At 44.6% G+C, this 13,654-nt stretch overlaps 1 protein-coding gene across 1 annotated transcript in view; it reads right to left on the bottom strand.

The window, feature by feature from the left end:
- Positions 1-7,955: 7,955 nt before the first annotated feature.
- MEP1A (meprin A, alpha (PABA peptide hydrolase)) overlaps positions 7,956-13,654 on the bottom strand; it is a 24,124-nt gene continuing 18,425 nt past the window's right edge. Inside the window, 4 exon segments of the mRNA XM_004674025.2 lie at positions 7,956-8,417; positions 10,741-11,038; positions 12,038-12,211; positions 13,151-13,618. Of these exon segments, the coding sequence (XP_004674082.1) occupies positions 8,264-8,417; positions 10,741-11,038; positions 12,038-12,211; positions 13,151-13,618 (1,094 nt within the window). The 3' untranslated portion in view covers positions 7,956-8,263.

The raw sequence follows: 13,654 nt of genomic DNA, 5'->3' as shown, positions 1-13,654 counted from the left end.
GACGAAGTACACTGCTGAGGGGAGCAGCGGGCAAGACAGGAAGGGTCTGCTGCGCCATGTGGTCACCTCCGGGCAGGGATCGAACTCAAGCTGAAGTGGCTTTAGCTTCTCAGTGCTGTGCTTTAACCTGCTGTGCCACCAGGGAGGGCCCTGCTTTCTTTCTTTATGTGCCACATACAAGTGAACTCATTCTGTGTCTTTCTCTGGCTTATTTTACTCAGCATAGCCACCCCGAGTTCATCTCTGTTTCTGCAAATGGCAAGAAATCACACACTGTACAAAATGAAAGATGATGGAATGAATATATTTTAAAATTAAAACATAAAATAAATTTAACAATCCCCCCCCCCCCGTTTAAGGTTACTTGGAGGTTTGGACCCCCTTCCCGCCAAAAAAAAAATAATTTAATAAATTCATCTTTCTGTTGGTCGTGGCTGTAGTCCACTGAGTACAGAAATCATAACATTTTTGTCCCATTATCTGTTAAAGGTCATGTGGGTGGACCCCTTATCTTGGGTGTTGTGAATAATGCCACAATGGACAGGAGTGCAATAGTTTTTAAAATTGGTATTTTCTTATTCTTTGGGGGGGAACCTACATTTGAGATTACCCCAGAGCTGTCTTTACATAAATTGCCTACTCTTTTGCAAAAAGCTGTGGCTGCCATTTCAGACTCCCTATGTCAACAGGAACATAATTCTAGTCTCCACACAGTGATGGTCCCATCTAGTCTCCAGGAATGGTGGTGGTGGGGTGGCTGCCAGAACCTCACAGCTCAGCCCAGTTGGCTGAGAAGACTCATGAATTTTCTCACAACCCATACACCCACTCAGCATGTGGAGCCCAGAAGCTTACAGAAGGTTTAAACAGCTGTCCTCGAAGTGAAGCTTTGAGGATCTAACTGTCTGAGAAACAAATAAATGCCTCTTCTAACTTTAGCATGTGGCTTGGTGGAGGTTTTCATGAACCGCTGAAAACAGAGCCCTGTGAGTTTTATTCATGATGGATAGTTCTGCAATATGGCCCCTTGTCCCTGGTTTAATGGTCTGTTGCTGAGTAATTTGGAAGCTTCAAGTCACATATCTATTTATTGTGGTTGTTTCTGTAGGTTAGAAGCCCAAGCTGCATGTATTCTTCTCCTCAGCTCTCAATAGACTGGACTCAAACTGTCACCTGGTGTCATGGTCTTATTTACAGGCTGGGTCCTTCTCCAAGGCCATTAGTTGGTGACACTTCCATTCTCTGGAGTTACAGGTCTGAGACTTTCATCTCCTAATTGTGTCCTACCATCTACTTTACACGGTGGTCTTCACAAAGCGGGCATTTTTTTTTTTTTTTAAGTCAATCACAGAGCTTTTGTGCTGATTTGAATCTCTTACTTAGGTTTCTGACCTTCCACCCTCCTCACCTGATTAGATGAGGCCCACCCCAAATAATCTCCAAGTCACTACATCTGCAAACTCTTTTATTCCTTGACATATTATGTAATTTACTGATGAGAATGACATCTTATCCACAGGTCAGCCCACAGTCAAGGAAGAACCTTATACAACGTATTTCACTAGATTGTTTAAACAAAGTTTAGTACCCACATACCTTTGCAGAGTCTACACCACACATTAGCTATAGCTATGCGAGCTATAAATGTTTCTTTATCCATATGATAATTTTGCCTAGCAGGGTCTTCTTGGCATATCAATAATGAAGCTCATGTGTGGCAAAAATCCGGTGTTACTCTGTTTGCAGAATATGCAAATATGAGAGGAGGCACCCTTCCCAAGGGAATTGCATTCAACTGTGTGGAAATTCAGGGAATGGTTCCCTTTCAGGTGTTTGGAAACACCTGATGATGGTTACCTTCAGGTGTTTGGAAACCAGATGAAAAGAGACAGCTCAACTCTGGAACTGACCATCTTCCCCAGTCTGGGGTGGACTCCAGAAGCTAATAAACCCTTGACATTAAGGCCAACAGATCGGAACACTAATAACGCAGGTGCCAGCCAGGCCTCTGAGCTTTTATACACCAGACCTCCAAACCCTTAAAAATAAAATCAAAATATCCATCCCATCCTGGATGCTTCTCATCCTCCCAGGAAAAGCTGTTCCTGACAGCCTGACACTCATGCCCAGGATGGAAAAGTGTTCATATCTCAGAAGAACCCTGAGTGTCTCATGGGGCTGGTGTATGTTAGCCTGGGTCACAGAAGCATGGGTCACACACTTGCTGGTGTATGTGGGCATGGGTCACAGAAGCTTTTCGGGAACTTTCTGCTCATTACATTAAAAGTGATTTTTTAAAATAATGTACACATATATTAGGATAATATATATATACATATATATATATACACATATACATATACCACTTAGAAGCTGCTTATTTTTGTATTTTGAAGATTTTCCTCTCCCCGGGATTTAAGAAGTTTATCCCTTATTCATTCATATAAATGGGGAAAAAAGCATACTTCCTATGAATATTGTATATGCAAGTGAATGTATCTTTCTCAGATAGTCTGAGAGCTGAATTGTTGAATAGAACCAAATGTGCATTACATGTACATTTTTTAGGAGCCACAGGAAAAAGGAGTAATCAGGTAAAATTAGCTTTACTAATTTGAACCCAATACATGCTATGCATGAGCATATATGAAGATGTACACAATGTAAGTTATAAATGATGTCTTTTAAATTCTTTGTACCATGTGCTCAAAATCCAGCGTGTACTTACTCTGACAGCACAGCCCAGTGGCCTCGGCCATGCTGCACGTGGACATTCTCCTGTATCTAGAAGCCACAGCACTGGACACCAGGACTTCACAGCATAAGCCACGGACAAGTGCTCATGTTACTCCTGCTGCCTTCTGTACACTGACCGCGGGGTAGAAGAACCTGAGCTGGCCTGTATGCGCGTGGTGGGGGTGGGGCTAGAATTCCATAAGGCCCCAAATACCTCTCTCCCCTAAAACTGCCCCTCCAGCTGGACTGAGAGCCACTCGGTTGGGCACCGACCTTGGAGACTGCTGGCAAGCACAGAGTGTTGGTCCCAGGAAGCGGAAGTGGCTGGGGATCCTGTCAGCCTTCTTGGAGGAGAGCTTGCTGTGTTATCACAATTACTGAAGGCCAACCTGGGCCAGAACCCTGTTTTTTTAGCTCCAGAAGCCACATCGGTGGGTCTCCAACCTTTAGACAGGACGTTAAATGACGTTGTCGACCTTCACTCTTTCCCTTTTACCTATAAATGCTGAGATGACAAGTTCAAAGGTCACCAGTGTTCTTCTGTACAAATGGCCCTGGGCAGGGGATACATGGCTTCGTTTGGACCTCTTAAGTTTTTGCTCTTCAATGTAGAGCCAAATCCCAAATGCTGGTGATTACTTAAAATAAGAAGGCAGGGAGAGGGGGGGAGGAAAAAAAAAAAAAACTAAACACGGCAAAACCAGGAGCCCAGAAAAAAACGCTTTTTCTCAGCATGAAAATCAACAGGAACTGGTTGGGCAAGTCACGGGAAGCTGCTGTCACAATCTACTTCCGATGTTCAGCAACAGGTTCCAAGAACGGCTTTGGGCCCTGTCTTTTGGGGTCCCATTTTGATTGGTACCATCTTCTGTCTCCCGCCTGCCAACCATCTCCAGCCCGGCGTTTGATTTCAGTGAACCCAGGGAAAATAGGACATCCATATACTGTTTTTCTGGACTGAGCCTTTCCCATGGCTTGATCGCCACCTCGTGGTCAAGGTAGGAAGTGTCTCCTCTGAGTCCCTCTCCCGCGGAACCTCAAAGGCGGCACAAGCGTGACTTTCTGGCCCAAACCTGATATTCAGGGCACGTGAACTTGGGGGAAGGGGAAATGAAGGTCTACAAACGAGGAAAAGCAGGAATGAAAGAGTCACTAATACTGTCCACCTGCTAACACCTTTATATTATGATCCGTGCAGGGGAAAAGGATGGAAAATATGGGGAAAGCGAACATTCGGTACATGGTTTCAGTGTGCAAGATGGTTTGCAGGTAGGTCCACAGCTCAGAGCGACGCTAGCCCAGGTAGCACCCTCCTTCATTTTCTGAATCTTACTTACGGAATCTAGTGTAAAATTAAAGCAGTACTGGCAAGGAACTGGTCGCGGCCTCCCTCCCCCATTCCAAACAAGAACCCAGCAGGTCTTTTTTTTTTTAAGATTTATTTATTTGTGCATACAGAGCTGGGGTTCAGGCCAGAGGTGCAGGGGTGGTGAGAGGATTCACCAGAGACAGAGTGGGGAGCAGAACAGGCAGATCGACGAAGTACACTGCTGAGGGGAGCAGGGGACAGGTCAGGAGAGGTCTGCCGCGCCATGTGGTCACCTCCAGGGCAGGCGGGGATGGAACTCATGCGGAAGTGGCTTTAGCTTCTTAGTGCTGTGCTTAACCCGCTGCACCACCAGGGAGGGCCCCCAGCAAGTCTTTTGAGGAAGCAAAATGGATACCTTCCTTTTATGTTTCTTGGGACCTAAACACTTATCCCATCAGTGACCTTTCAAAAGGTTGAAGCACATGGTCCTATTCCTTTCCCTGACTCATCCACAGAAAACCACTGCTGGCCAGGGTTCTTGTTTTCTGTCCAACTTGCATCTGCAGCTGGCCCTGGCTGCCTGACTCCCCAGCCAGCAGCTGTGTGTTCTGGTCTAGCCTCTGGACACGCGTCTGAAAGGAAATGCTGGCTCTGCCAGCCTAGGTGTGAGCCAAGAAGACCCCAGGGAAGTAAACAGTTCCAGCTGCTCATAGTGCTGTCTTGAGGGCAGAGAGACAAGCTGATCTAGCCTTGCATCTGGGCATAGACCACAGAGAATGTCACAGGCCTGGGGATATCGCTCAGAGACCCTCAGAATCTCTCTCACACCTTCTCCCTTATGTTGGACATTTCTGTCACAGAGAACAGAATCTGCAGGAAAAAAGACCCTAAACATACAAAATCCCAGAGAGGAAATGAAGGTCACCCTTGGATGAAAATGGCTATTAGATATATTCCTTTGTGAAGTAACATGTGTTGAGCTCTTACTGTGTGCAGGTGCTCTCCTCAACTGTTTCCTCCTACAGCATCATTTGAGCCTTTTGGCTACTCTGAATTGAGGAAATATTTTCTTTCTCTTTGTTTTATAATCAGTAAATAAGAACAGAGAGGTTAGTAACTAGCACAGTGTCACACAGCTGAAGACTGGGAAGGCCTGGTCCACGTGCAGGTTCTAGGCCTGGCCTAGTACATGTGCGTATAACCACCTCACCCTATTACTTCTCCATGCACCCTGATGCCATCCTCCCTGAAGGTGTCTCAGTCTAGGCTATGCCCCCCACCTCTACCCCGCCCCCCATCCCCTGCACTGAGAATTTCTCCCGCATCAGTACGTATATCTGTATGGTGGTGCAAGGATCATCTGCCAGCTTTGCAAAACCATCGTGAGGATGATGTTTTCCTGAGTTGCAGTCACTTAAACATGTTTATTTCTCTAGCAATTAAAATGCATAAATAAGTAGTCTAAGACTGGTGGTATGGTGAGCTTGACTCCACACAATTCTCAAGGACTCAGAACTCCCATCTTTGTGCTCTGCTCTTCCCAGTTCCGGCAGAGGCCTAGCTAGCACCTCCCCTTCTGGTCATCCTGTCCCCTTATCAGTCCTGTTCCCCCTAAAACACGAAGGATTAACCATGAGTACAACAAAGCTCTTTAAAAGAAACTCCCCAGAAACTGTCATACAACATTTCTACCTCCATCCCACTGACTAGAACTTGGTCACACAATTCCAAACCTGCAAGGGAAGCAGGCAAATGTAAACAATTTTCTATGCACTCATTTGACCAGCCAAGATTTGAGATGTTACTGAAGATGAATAGCGGGTACCTGCATATTGGGACGTTTTTGCTTGGGGTTGATCATCAGAACGTTGTCTTGCTTCCTGCTTTCTCATTCCTTCCTCACAATTGTACTCTCTGCTCTCCTTTTATGTTCTTGACCAGACAAAAATCTTTTACTCTTCCTGATGGTTTCCATTGTTGAGTCACACATGGGTCAGATTGTCCTAAATTTGTCTAGGCCCTGAGGGAAGCTGTGACCCAGATGAGGGCATGTCTCAGTCTATTTTAGGATTCCAGGCCAGCCCTGGGTAAAATTAGAAAGCTGAGGAGAGATGGGTCTTGTCTTCACTGTCTGGCTCCATCTCACTTTAGCCCCTCTCTTACATACACACATGTGTACACATAGGTGCACACGATCTGTTGGGCTGGCCTCCTTCCCCTCCCCCCGGCACACACACACATCAGATCTTTCCTGTCCTCTTCTTTCCTATGAATACTCATTAGAGGTCACTACCATCCCACCTCACTATTGAACACTCCCCGTTCTGAGGATTTGCAATGGTTTTGCTAAATGGTGAAAATTAAATTTGTTTGAAGATTCCAGAAAAAAATGTGTTTATATTAAAACAAATACAAGAAATTTGTTTCCTTGGTTTCATACCCAGAAACACATAAAAATATGAGTTGACACAAAGTGTTATTCACAATAAGGAAACCCAAGCAAAGAGAATCATGTGTACACTGCATTAACAGCTGCCACAAACTCTCCCCACAACTTTGCATTAAGGGTCTCTTCATAGTCGCTTGTCTTTAGCTGCAGTGTGTTTTTTTGTTTGTTTAAAGATTTACTTATTTATGGATACAGAACTGGGTACAGGCCAGAGGTGCAGGGATGGTGAGAGGATTCACCACACACAGAGTGGGGAGCAGAACAGGCAGATAGATGAAGTGCACTGCTGAGGGGAGCAGCAGGCAGGTCAGGAGAGGTCTGCCACGCCATGTGGATGGATCTCCTCCGGGGCAGGCGGGGATCGAACTCATGCGGAAGTGGCTTTAGCTTCTTAGTGCTGTGCTTTAACCCACTGGGCCACCAGGGAGGGCCCAACCTGCAGTGTATTTTAACAGCATGGCCATGGGACATGTACTGGGAAGCCTGGTCGCATAAAGCCCACATAAAGCCTTGAAACTCTTTTTAATAACCAGTAGAGACAGCTCTGTGGGACTGGTTTTGACTGGGGGTGGGGACTTCATTTTCCTTTATCTTGATCTAGCATAGAATTTTCTCATCTGGCTGGGTTTTGTCTTCTTAGGAGACTTGGAAAGCAAGCATTCTTCAAAGTACTTCCTTAAAATTCGTTTGTTGAAAACACTTCTTTAAAATTCTTTTCTACCTGATACGTTGTTTTGTTTTTTAAAGATTTATTTATTTATGCATACAGAACCAGGCTATAGGCCAGAGGTGCAGAGGTGGTGAGAGGGGTGGTGAGAGACAGAGTGGGGAGCAGAACAGGCAGACTGATGAAGTACACTGCTGAGGGGAGCAGCAGGTGGGACAGGAGAGGTCTGCTGCGCCATGTGGGTCACCTCTGGGGCCGGGGATTGAACTCACATTGAAGTGGCTGTGGCTCCCTTAAAATGCTGGGCTTTAACCCATTGCACCAAAGTAGGAGGGTCCTACTTTGTTAATATAATGATGTTGTGTAACATTCCAATTTAGAAAGATCTGAGAAAGAGCTTTGGAGCAATTCTCCCTCCCCCAACCCACACATGTACATACAAAGCTGGACACATGGAAGGTACTGGCTATATATTCATTGAATATTTAAGGCTCTTTCTTTAGAATCAGAGAAGGAGAAAAGCAAAAGTCAAGAAGCCAAGTTGCCAGAAAGAAACTGAATTTGAAATCCTTTAACATACACGACTTTAAAGGATTAATAACACTATTGTGTTCTGATGAAAAATGAATCTTTAAACATGTGTTTCTAAAATACATGATGTGTGAGTTTCATTGGACAGCTCTTATCTGCCAGAGAAATAAGAGTTTTTATAACATCATTATTCATTCGGTTTGGAGTTCCTTTATTCACATTTGTTAAGGTCAACGTGCTTTGCACACTTCTGGGCACTGGGGGACCCCATGGGAAATGATGGCCTGCCCCGTGGGGCTTCCAGTCTACGGGAAAGACAGTCGCTGAAATAGGAAATTGACAATGAAATGTGAGAGACTGTCAAAGACACACTAGGTACATTCGGAGCAGGTACAGGTAGCAGGAGAACAGAACCAGGTGGGGGTGAGGGGCAGAGAAACCATGAGAAACAGGAGACTGGAATCCTTGGAACTTGGTGATTTACTTAAAGCAAGGTAAATAAAACCACCCAACAGCTCCGGGCATGGGCACTGGGTGAGGGGAGGCGGCACCTGTGTCATCAGCAGGTGCATCACTGCCTTGATTTGGAGATGATGGAGATGATGGCGAAGGTCAAGAAGATCACACCAGCAGTGCTTCCAATCACCAGGCCCACAATGGTGCCGTGCACCTGCATGGCCTGGCAGCGCTCCCCAGTGTAGAAGAAGGCGTGGCCTGAGACACACCTGGGGAAGACACAAGGGGAGGCGGGAGTCACCTGCACCTCAAGGACCTCTGAATGACAAGCACCCACACGGCACTGATGGCAGCGGATACCTCCTGAACAGGTTCATGTGCCTGGCCCCACAGGAAGTGCTTGTTAACCCTATAACAAGTTGGCACTCATTCTCATCATCCTCATTTTCCTGGAAGTTAAGTATCTTTTTTTTTTTTAAGATTTATTAATTTATGTAAACAGATCTGGGGTATAGGCCAGAGGTACAGGGGTGATGAGAGGCTTCACCAGAGACAGAGCGGGGAGCAGAACAGGCAGATCAATGAAGTACACTGCTGAGGGGAGCAGCGGGCAGGTCAGGAGAGGTCTGCCACACCATGTGGGTCACATCTGGGGCGTGGGATTGAACTCGCACGGAAGCAGATACCGCTAGCTTGCAGAGCTGTGTTCTTACCCGTTGCACCACCAGTGAGGGCTAGGAAGTTAAATATCTTGCCCAAGATCACAAGGACAGTGTTTCACACTTGAGGTTTAACCCTGGTGCCCTCTCTCCCAACCCGAGTCTCCTGGTCACTGTGAACAAAGTTAAGGGAGGTCAGTGTAGGAGTAATTAAAGAATTATGTTACTGAGACTATGAGCCACAGGGGTAATTCTTCAGATAGAACCTGGCTTAAAAGTTTCTAGACGATGTCAATTTAAAGAACTCTGTAGGGCACTTAAAAGACCAGCTAGTGCCACATGTTGGCCTGAAGTTCACATAAAGTAGTGAGCACCTCGTATCTATCAGCCCATGGTAAACACAGCAGGCACATCATGGCCACACTTGTTTTTTAAATTCCATTTGGTATAAAGATCAATTAATCTCAGAACAAAGGCCTTAAGGGCAGTGTTTAGTCGCTTTTACCAATAATGACCCTACAATCCCAGTCTTTGTTTCAGAGAACATTTCTGTCACAAAGTCTACTCACAGAGCAGAACAAGATGATGAGAAGCCGAAGCCTCCTTTGATTAGTTCTGGAACAATTATACCTTTAAGGTGGCATTTCTAGCTAGGAATTAGATTAGTTGCTATAACTGCTCCAGACCCACTGTGGGGTGCTGGGATCAGTGGGTGAGAGGATTTGAGGGGAGCAGGAAGTCCCATGACCTCTGACTGTCTCTCCCAAGGTGGATGTCAGTCATAAAGCTGCAATGGCAGCCCTTCGCTAGAGCGGCTGGTGGACACCACCTTGTCCGGGACACAGCCCTTCGCTAGAACGGCTGGTGGACACTGCCTTGTCCGGGACATCAAAGCTAACGTCACCAGCAACAACACATGCTGGCACCAACTGCCCTCCATGCTACTCTGGGAAAGGTCTGTCCCACCTTTCTAGTCTCACCAGAAAGTGTACAACTTTGACACGGTTATGAGAAAACAGATAAACCCAAGTTGAGGGGAAATTTAGAAAATAACTGACCCTTCAAAAGCAGAAAGGTAATAAAAGGTGAGAAAAGACTGAGAAATTGTGCCAGATAGAAGGCAACTAAGGAGACATAAAAGCCAATTATTACTGTGAGATCCTGAGTTGAGTCTTGGGGCAGGAAAAGGATATTGGGAAAAACTGGGAAAATCGGAATAAGGCCTGCTTTGAATTAACACTAACAAAATGGTGGTTATCGAAGGGGGAAAGGGACACACTGTACACTAATAGATAAAAATTAGACTTTGGGGGATGACCATAGAAGTGGTATATGCAGGTGCTGCACACCTATGGCCCACATAATCTTTTAAAACAACATATACATATACTCCAATAAGAAAATTTTAAATAGCATTTGCTCCTTTTGTTCATTTCTTGGCTTCCTTAACTTTACACTAGCTATCTAAGACTAGAGTATGGAGAACTCTATAGCATCTTTGCAATGGATCTGGAAATACAGAAGTATGTTATGAAAGAAAGGAAGAAACAAAGTGGAAATGGGAAGGGACTCAGAGGAAACAGTAGATATTTTGAAGCAAGCAGATTGGTTCATATATCTGCTATTATTCTGGCAGATAAAACTGAAGTTTCTGTTATCTCATACATCTTTTAACAAAATATTTATGCAAATGACAAACATAAAAAAAAAAACTAGAACAATTAAATATAAAGAACTTTGCAGACAGCAAACCTGGATGTAGGCACCAGAACTCCCACTCAACCCTGATAGCCTAAGACCATCTATTCAGGGCACAGCTTTGTGGGGTCAAAAAAGGCAGGTCCTGCTAATTGTCTGATGCTATCACTGCCCTGAGAACAGGATGAAGCTGTCTGCCGACCCACCACTGCTTGCCCTTGGCCAAAGAGCCTACCTGCAACTCGCCATCCCCTTCACATTCACACAGAGGCCTTCATTTTGACACGGGTTGGGATCACAGGGGTCTCTGAAATACTGTGGCCAATTGTGGTCTTCCATGGGGCCTGTGTTCTCCACTGACCGCTTCTGTCGTCTGGTCTGCCCTTGGTCCAGGCTTCCTGACAGGGCTTTCTCTAACACAGCGTTTTCTGGATTTCCTGAAGTCTGTTGTTCTTGGTCTTGGAGAATGAGTCCTTGAGGGGTCAACCTTGTGTTTTTAACGGGAACTTCAGTCTTGTTAAGGTGGGTGATATCTTGAGGAAATAGACAAAAGGCGATGAGGAAAATCTACAATTAATGTTTGACTAAAATCAACTTCTGCTCCCAGAGAACATTATCTAGATGACCATGATCCTTCATGGACATCAATTTTAGGCACTTAAAAAAGTGGTAAAGCAGGCCTTCTCTGGTGGCACAACAGGTTATGACACAGCACTGCAAGCTGGCTGTAGCCACTTCAGTGTGAGCTTGACCCCCGGCCCCAGAGGTGACCCATGGGGCACAGCAGACCTCTCCTGTCTCACCTGCTGCTCCCCTCAGCAGTGTACTTGATTGATCTGCCTGTTCTGCTTCCCACTCTGTCTCTGATGAATCATCTCACCACCCCTCAACCTCTGGCCTATACTCCAGCTCTGTATGCATAAATAAATAAATTTTTAAAAAAATACTAAAACATCTACAATGCTGACTATTTTATAGTAGTTAAAATAGGCATTTTTAACTACAATACAACTATGTAAAGAGAATACTAGCTATTTTAAAGTTAATTTTTATTTATTGAACTTAAAAAAATAAGCATAAAGCTAGCATGGGTAGACCTGTTAAAGCTAAGTTGAAGTCAATAAATAGCTCTATTTGATAAATTATCAAAAAATAAGACAAAATAGTTAGAGTCTCCTAAAGATAGTTAAAATAGAATGTGAATCCTTGAGTCGTCAAGTGTGTTTCTAATTGAAAACACCTGTTTAAAAACAGTCTTCAAAAAAGTTTTACCATCCTCTATGAATTGTTTAAAAATAGAGGGGGGGGGAGGTTGAAATGGGGGAGTGAAGAGCACAAAGGATGGGGAGATGAGTAATAGGGGTGGTGGGAGAACTATGGGGACTACACTTGAGGGAGGCAATCAAATAGTGTCCAAAAACTAACAAGGATGTAAGAAAATAAATTCATTTTAAAAAACGATTAGAGAAAAAAAAAATGAGTAGAGCAAACAGAACAAAGGGTAATTTATTCAGGAAACCAGCAAGAAATACCTTCCAAGTCCACAAAAAGGATGAGGTCATCATTTTTAAGGTAACTCCTCCTTTTCAGCATTTCGTGGGTGATGAAATTACTCCAGCCCCAATCGATGCTTCTATAACAATTACAGTCCTTATCAAACGTTCCCACAGTGGATGGCCTGTCCCAGATATAGGAGCCATCTGCAGCTGCAAAGTTAGGGGATGCACAAAATCATATGACTTGTTATAGTTCACTTTCCAGTTTGTCTTAAATGATTATAGAGAGTTTATTAACCAGAGAAAGAATTTGTTGAAAAAAATATGTATTTTTTCACTATCTACTCCTTCCAGGAGATTTAAAAGTCTGAATCAGGAAGAGAAGGTGGTGGGAAGCCCCAGCTCTGAATGATTGACTATTTACTACTGAATAACTTCCTTAGTGAAGATGGAGAGAGAGCTTCCTTTAATGACTAAATGTTCTTCTTTTCAGCAAATAGTTTGCTCATTTCTTTACTGAAGCAACTTTGTTTCATGAACACAATGACAGTGATAACTGAGGAGTCAATGCATTAGCTCTATTCAGAGTGCAGCAAATTCTATTTGATTAATAATTGATAGTCGCTGTCTTCTCAATGAGACTGTGCTCTAGGAGGCAGGAGCTGTCTGATTTGCTAGTGTTCTAAGGACTTAGCACAGAGGCCCTCCCTGGTGATACAAAGGTTAAAGTCTCAGCACTATCAAACTAGCACTAGTTTGATACCCAGCAGGATGCTTAGCCCACATGGCACAGCAGATCTCTCCCACCTTGCCCACTGCTCCCCTCAGCAGTGTTCTTCAGTCAATCCACCTGTTCTTCCCACTCTGTTTCTGGTAGATCCTCTTAACTCTCCCTTGCCTCTGGGAACACCCCACTTCTTATGTGCATACATAAATAAAACGCATCTTTAAAAAAAAAATCTAGCACAGAATTTGGCACACTGAAAGCCCTCATTAGAATCTTCATGAATGAGTTTAGAAAAGAGAAGAAATACAACAGCATTGCAAATATTAACTTAATACTCCAAGGTATCTGTGTTGCACATAAGTTGATGAGAATCACCTCTGCTGGCCCTTCCAGGCTTAGGGGTAGTTCTTCTAACCACCTACCTGTCTGGAGCTTCGAAGTAGTGAACACCATGCTTGGGGACATTCTGTTCATGACATTGGGCTCCTGGTCCAGTAATGTCATTACCGCCTGCCTGTGTTCCATTGGCCACTCCAGGATAGCATCATTCTCCCCACTGCACAGGTGAAAAGCAAGCCCTGTATATCCAGAGCCAGGGGTGTTGGCTCTGCCATGCGGGTACAATGTCAAGCCAAAAGCATATCCCTCAGAATTGTAGAATCGAGGGCTCTGGAGTGCGTTCCCTTTAATCGTGTTCTGAAGGACCTGGGAGAAATTTCGTATTGTCCAAACCCCTGTGGGACACGGGGTTTCCGTTAGGGTGATGTCATCTAGGTAAATTCCTCCAGCTGAGTTCTGTGGATCACCTTTTGTGCCCTGGAAAAGGTAGCGAAACTTCTTTTCCTCTCTGAGTGTCACATGTGCAATTTTCCAGTCTTTGTCCTCATCTCCTGAGGACAGAAAATAAGGTTGGTGACAGCCATGAC

Source organism: Condylura cristata, unplaced genomic scaffold, assembly GCF_000260355.1.
Source record: "Condylura cristata isolate star-nosed mole 26May11 unplaced genomic scaffold, ConCri1.0 scaffold00001, whole genome shotgun sequence".
Taxonomy (NCBI): Eukaryota; Metazoa; Chordata; class Mammalia; order Eulipotyphla; family Talpidae; genus Condylura; species Condylura cristata.
This window is presented reverse-complemented; position numbering and strand designations above follow the sequence as displayed.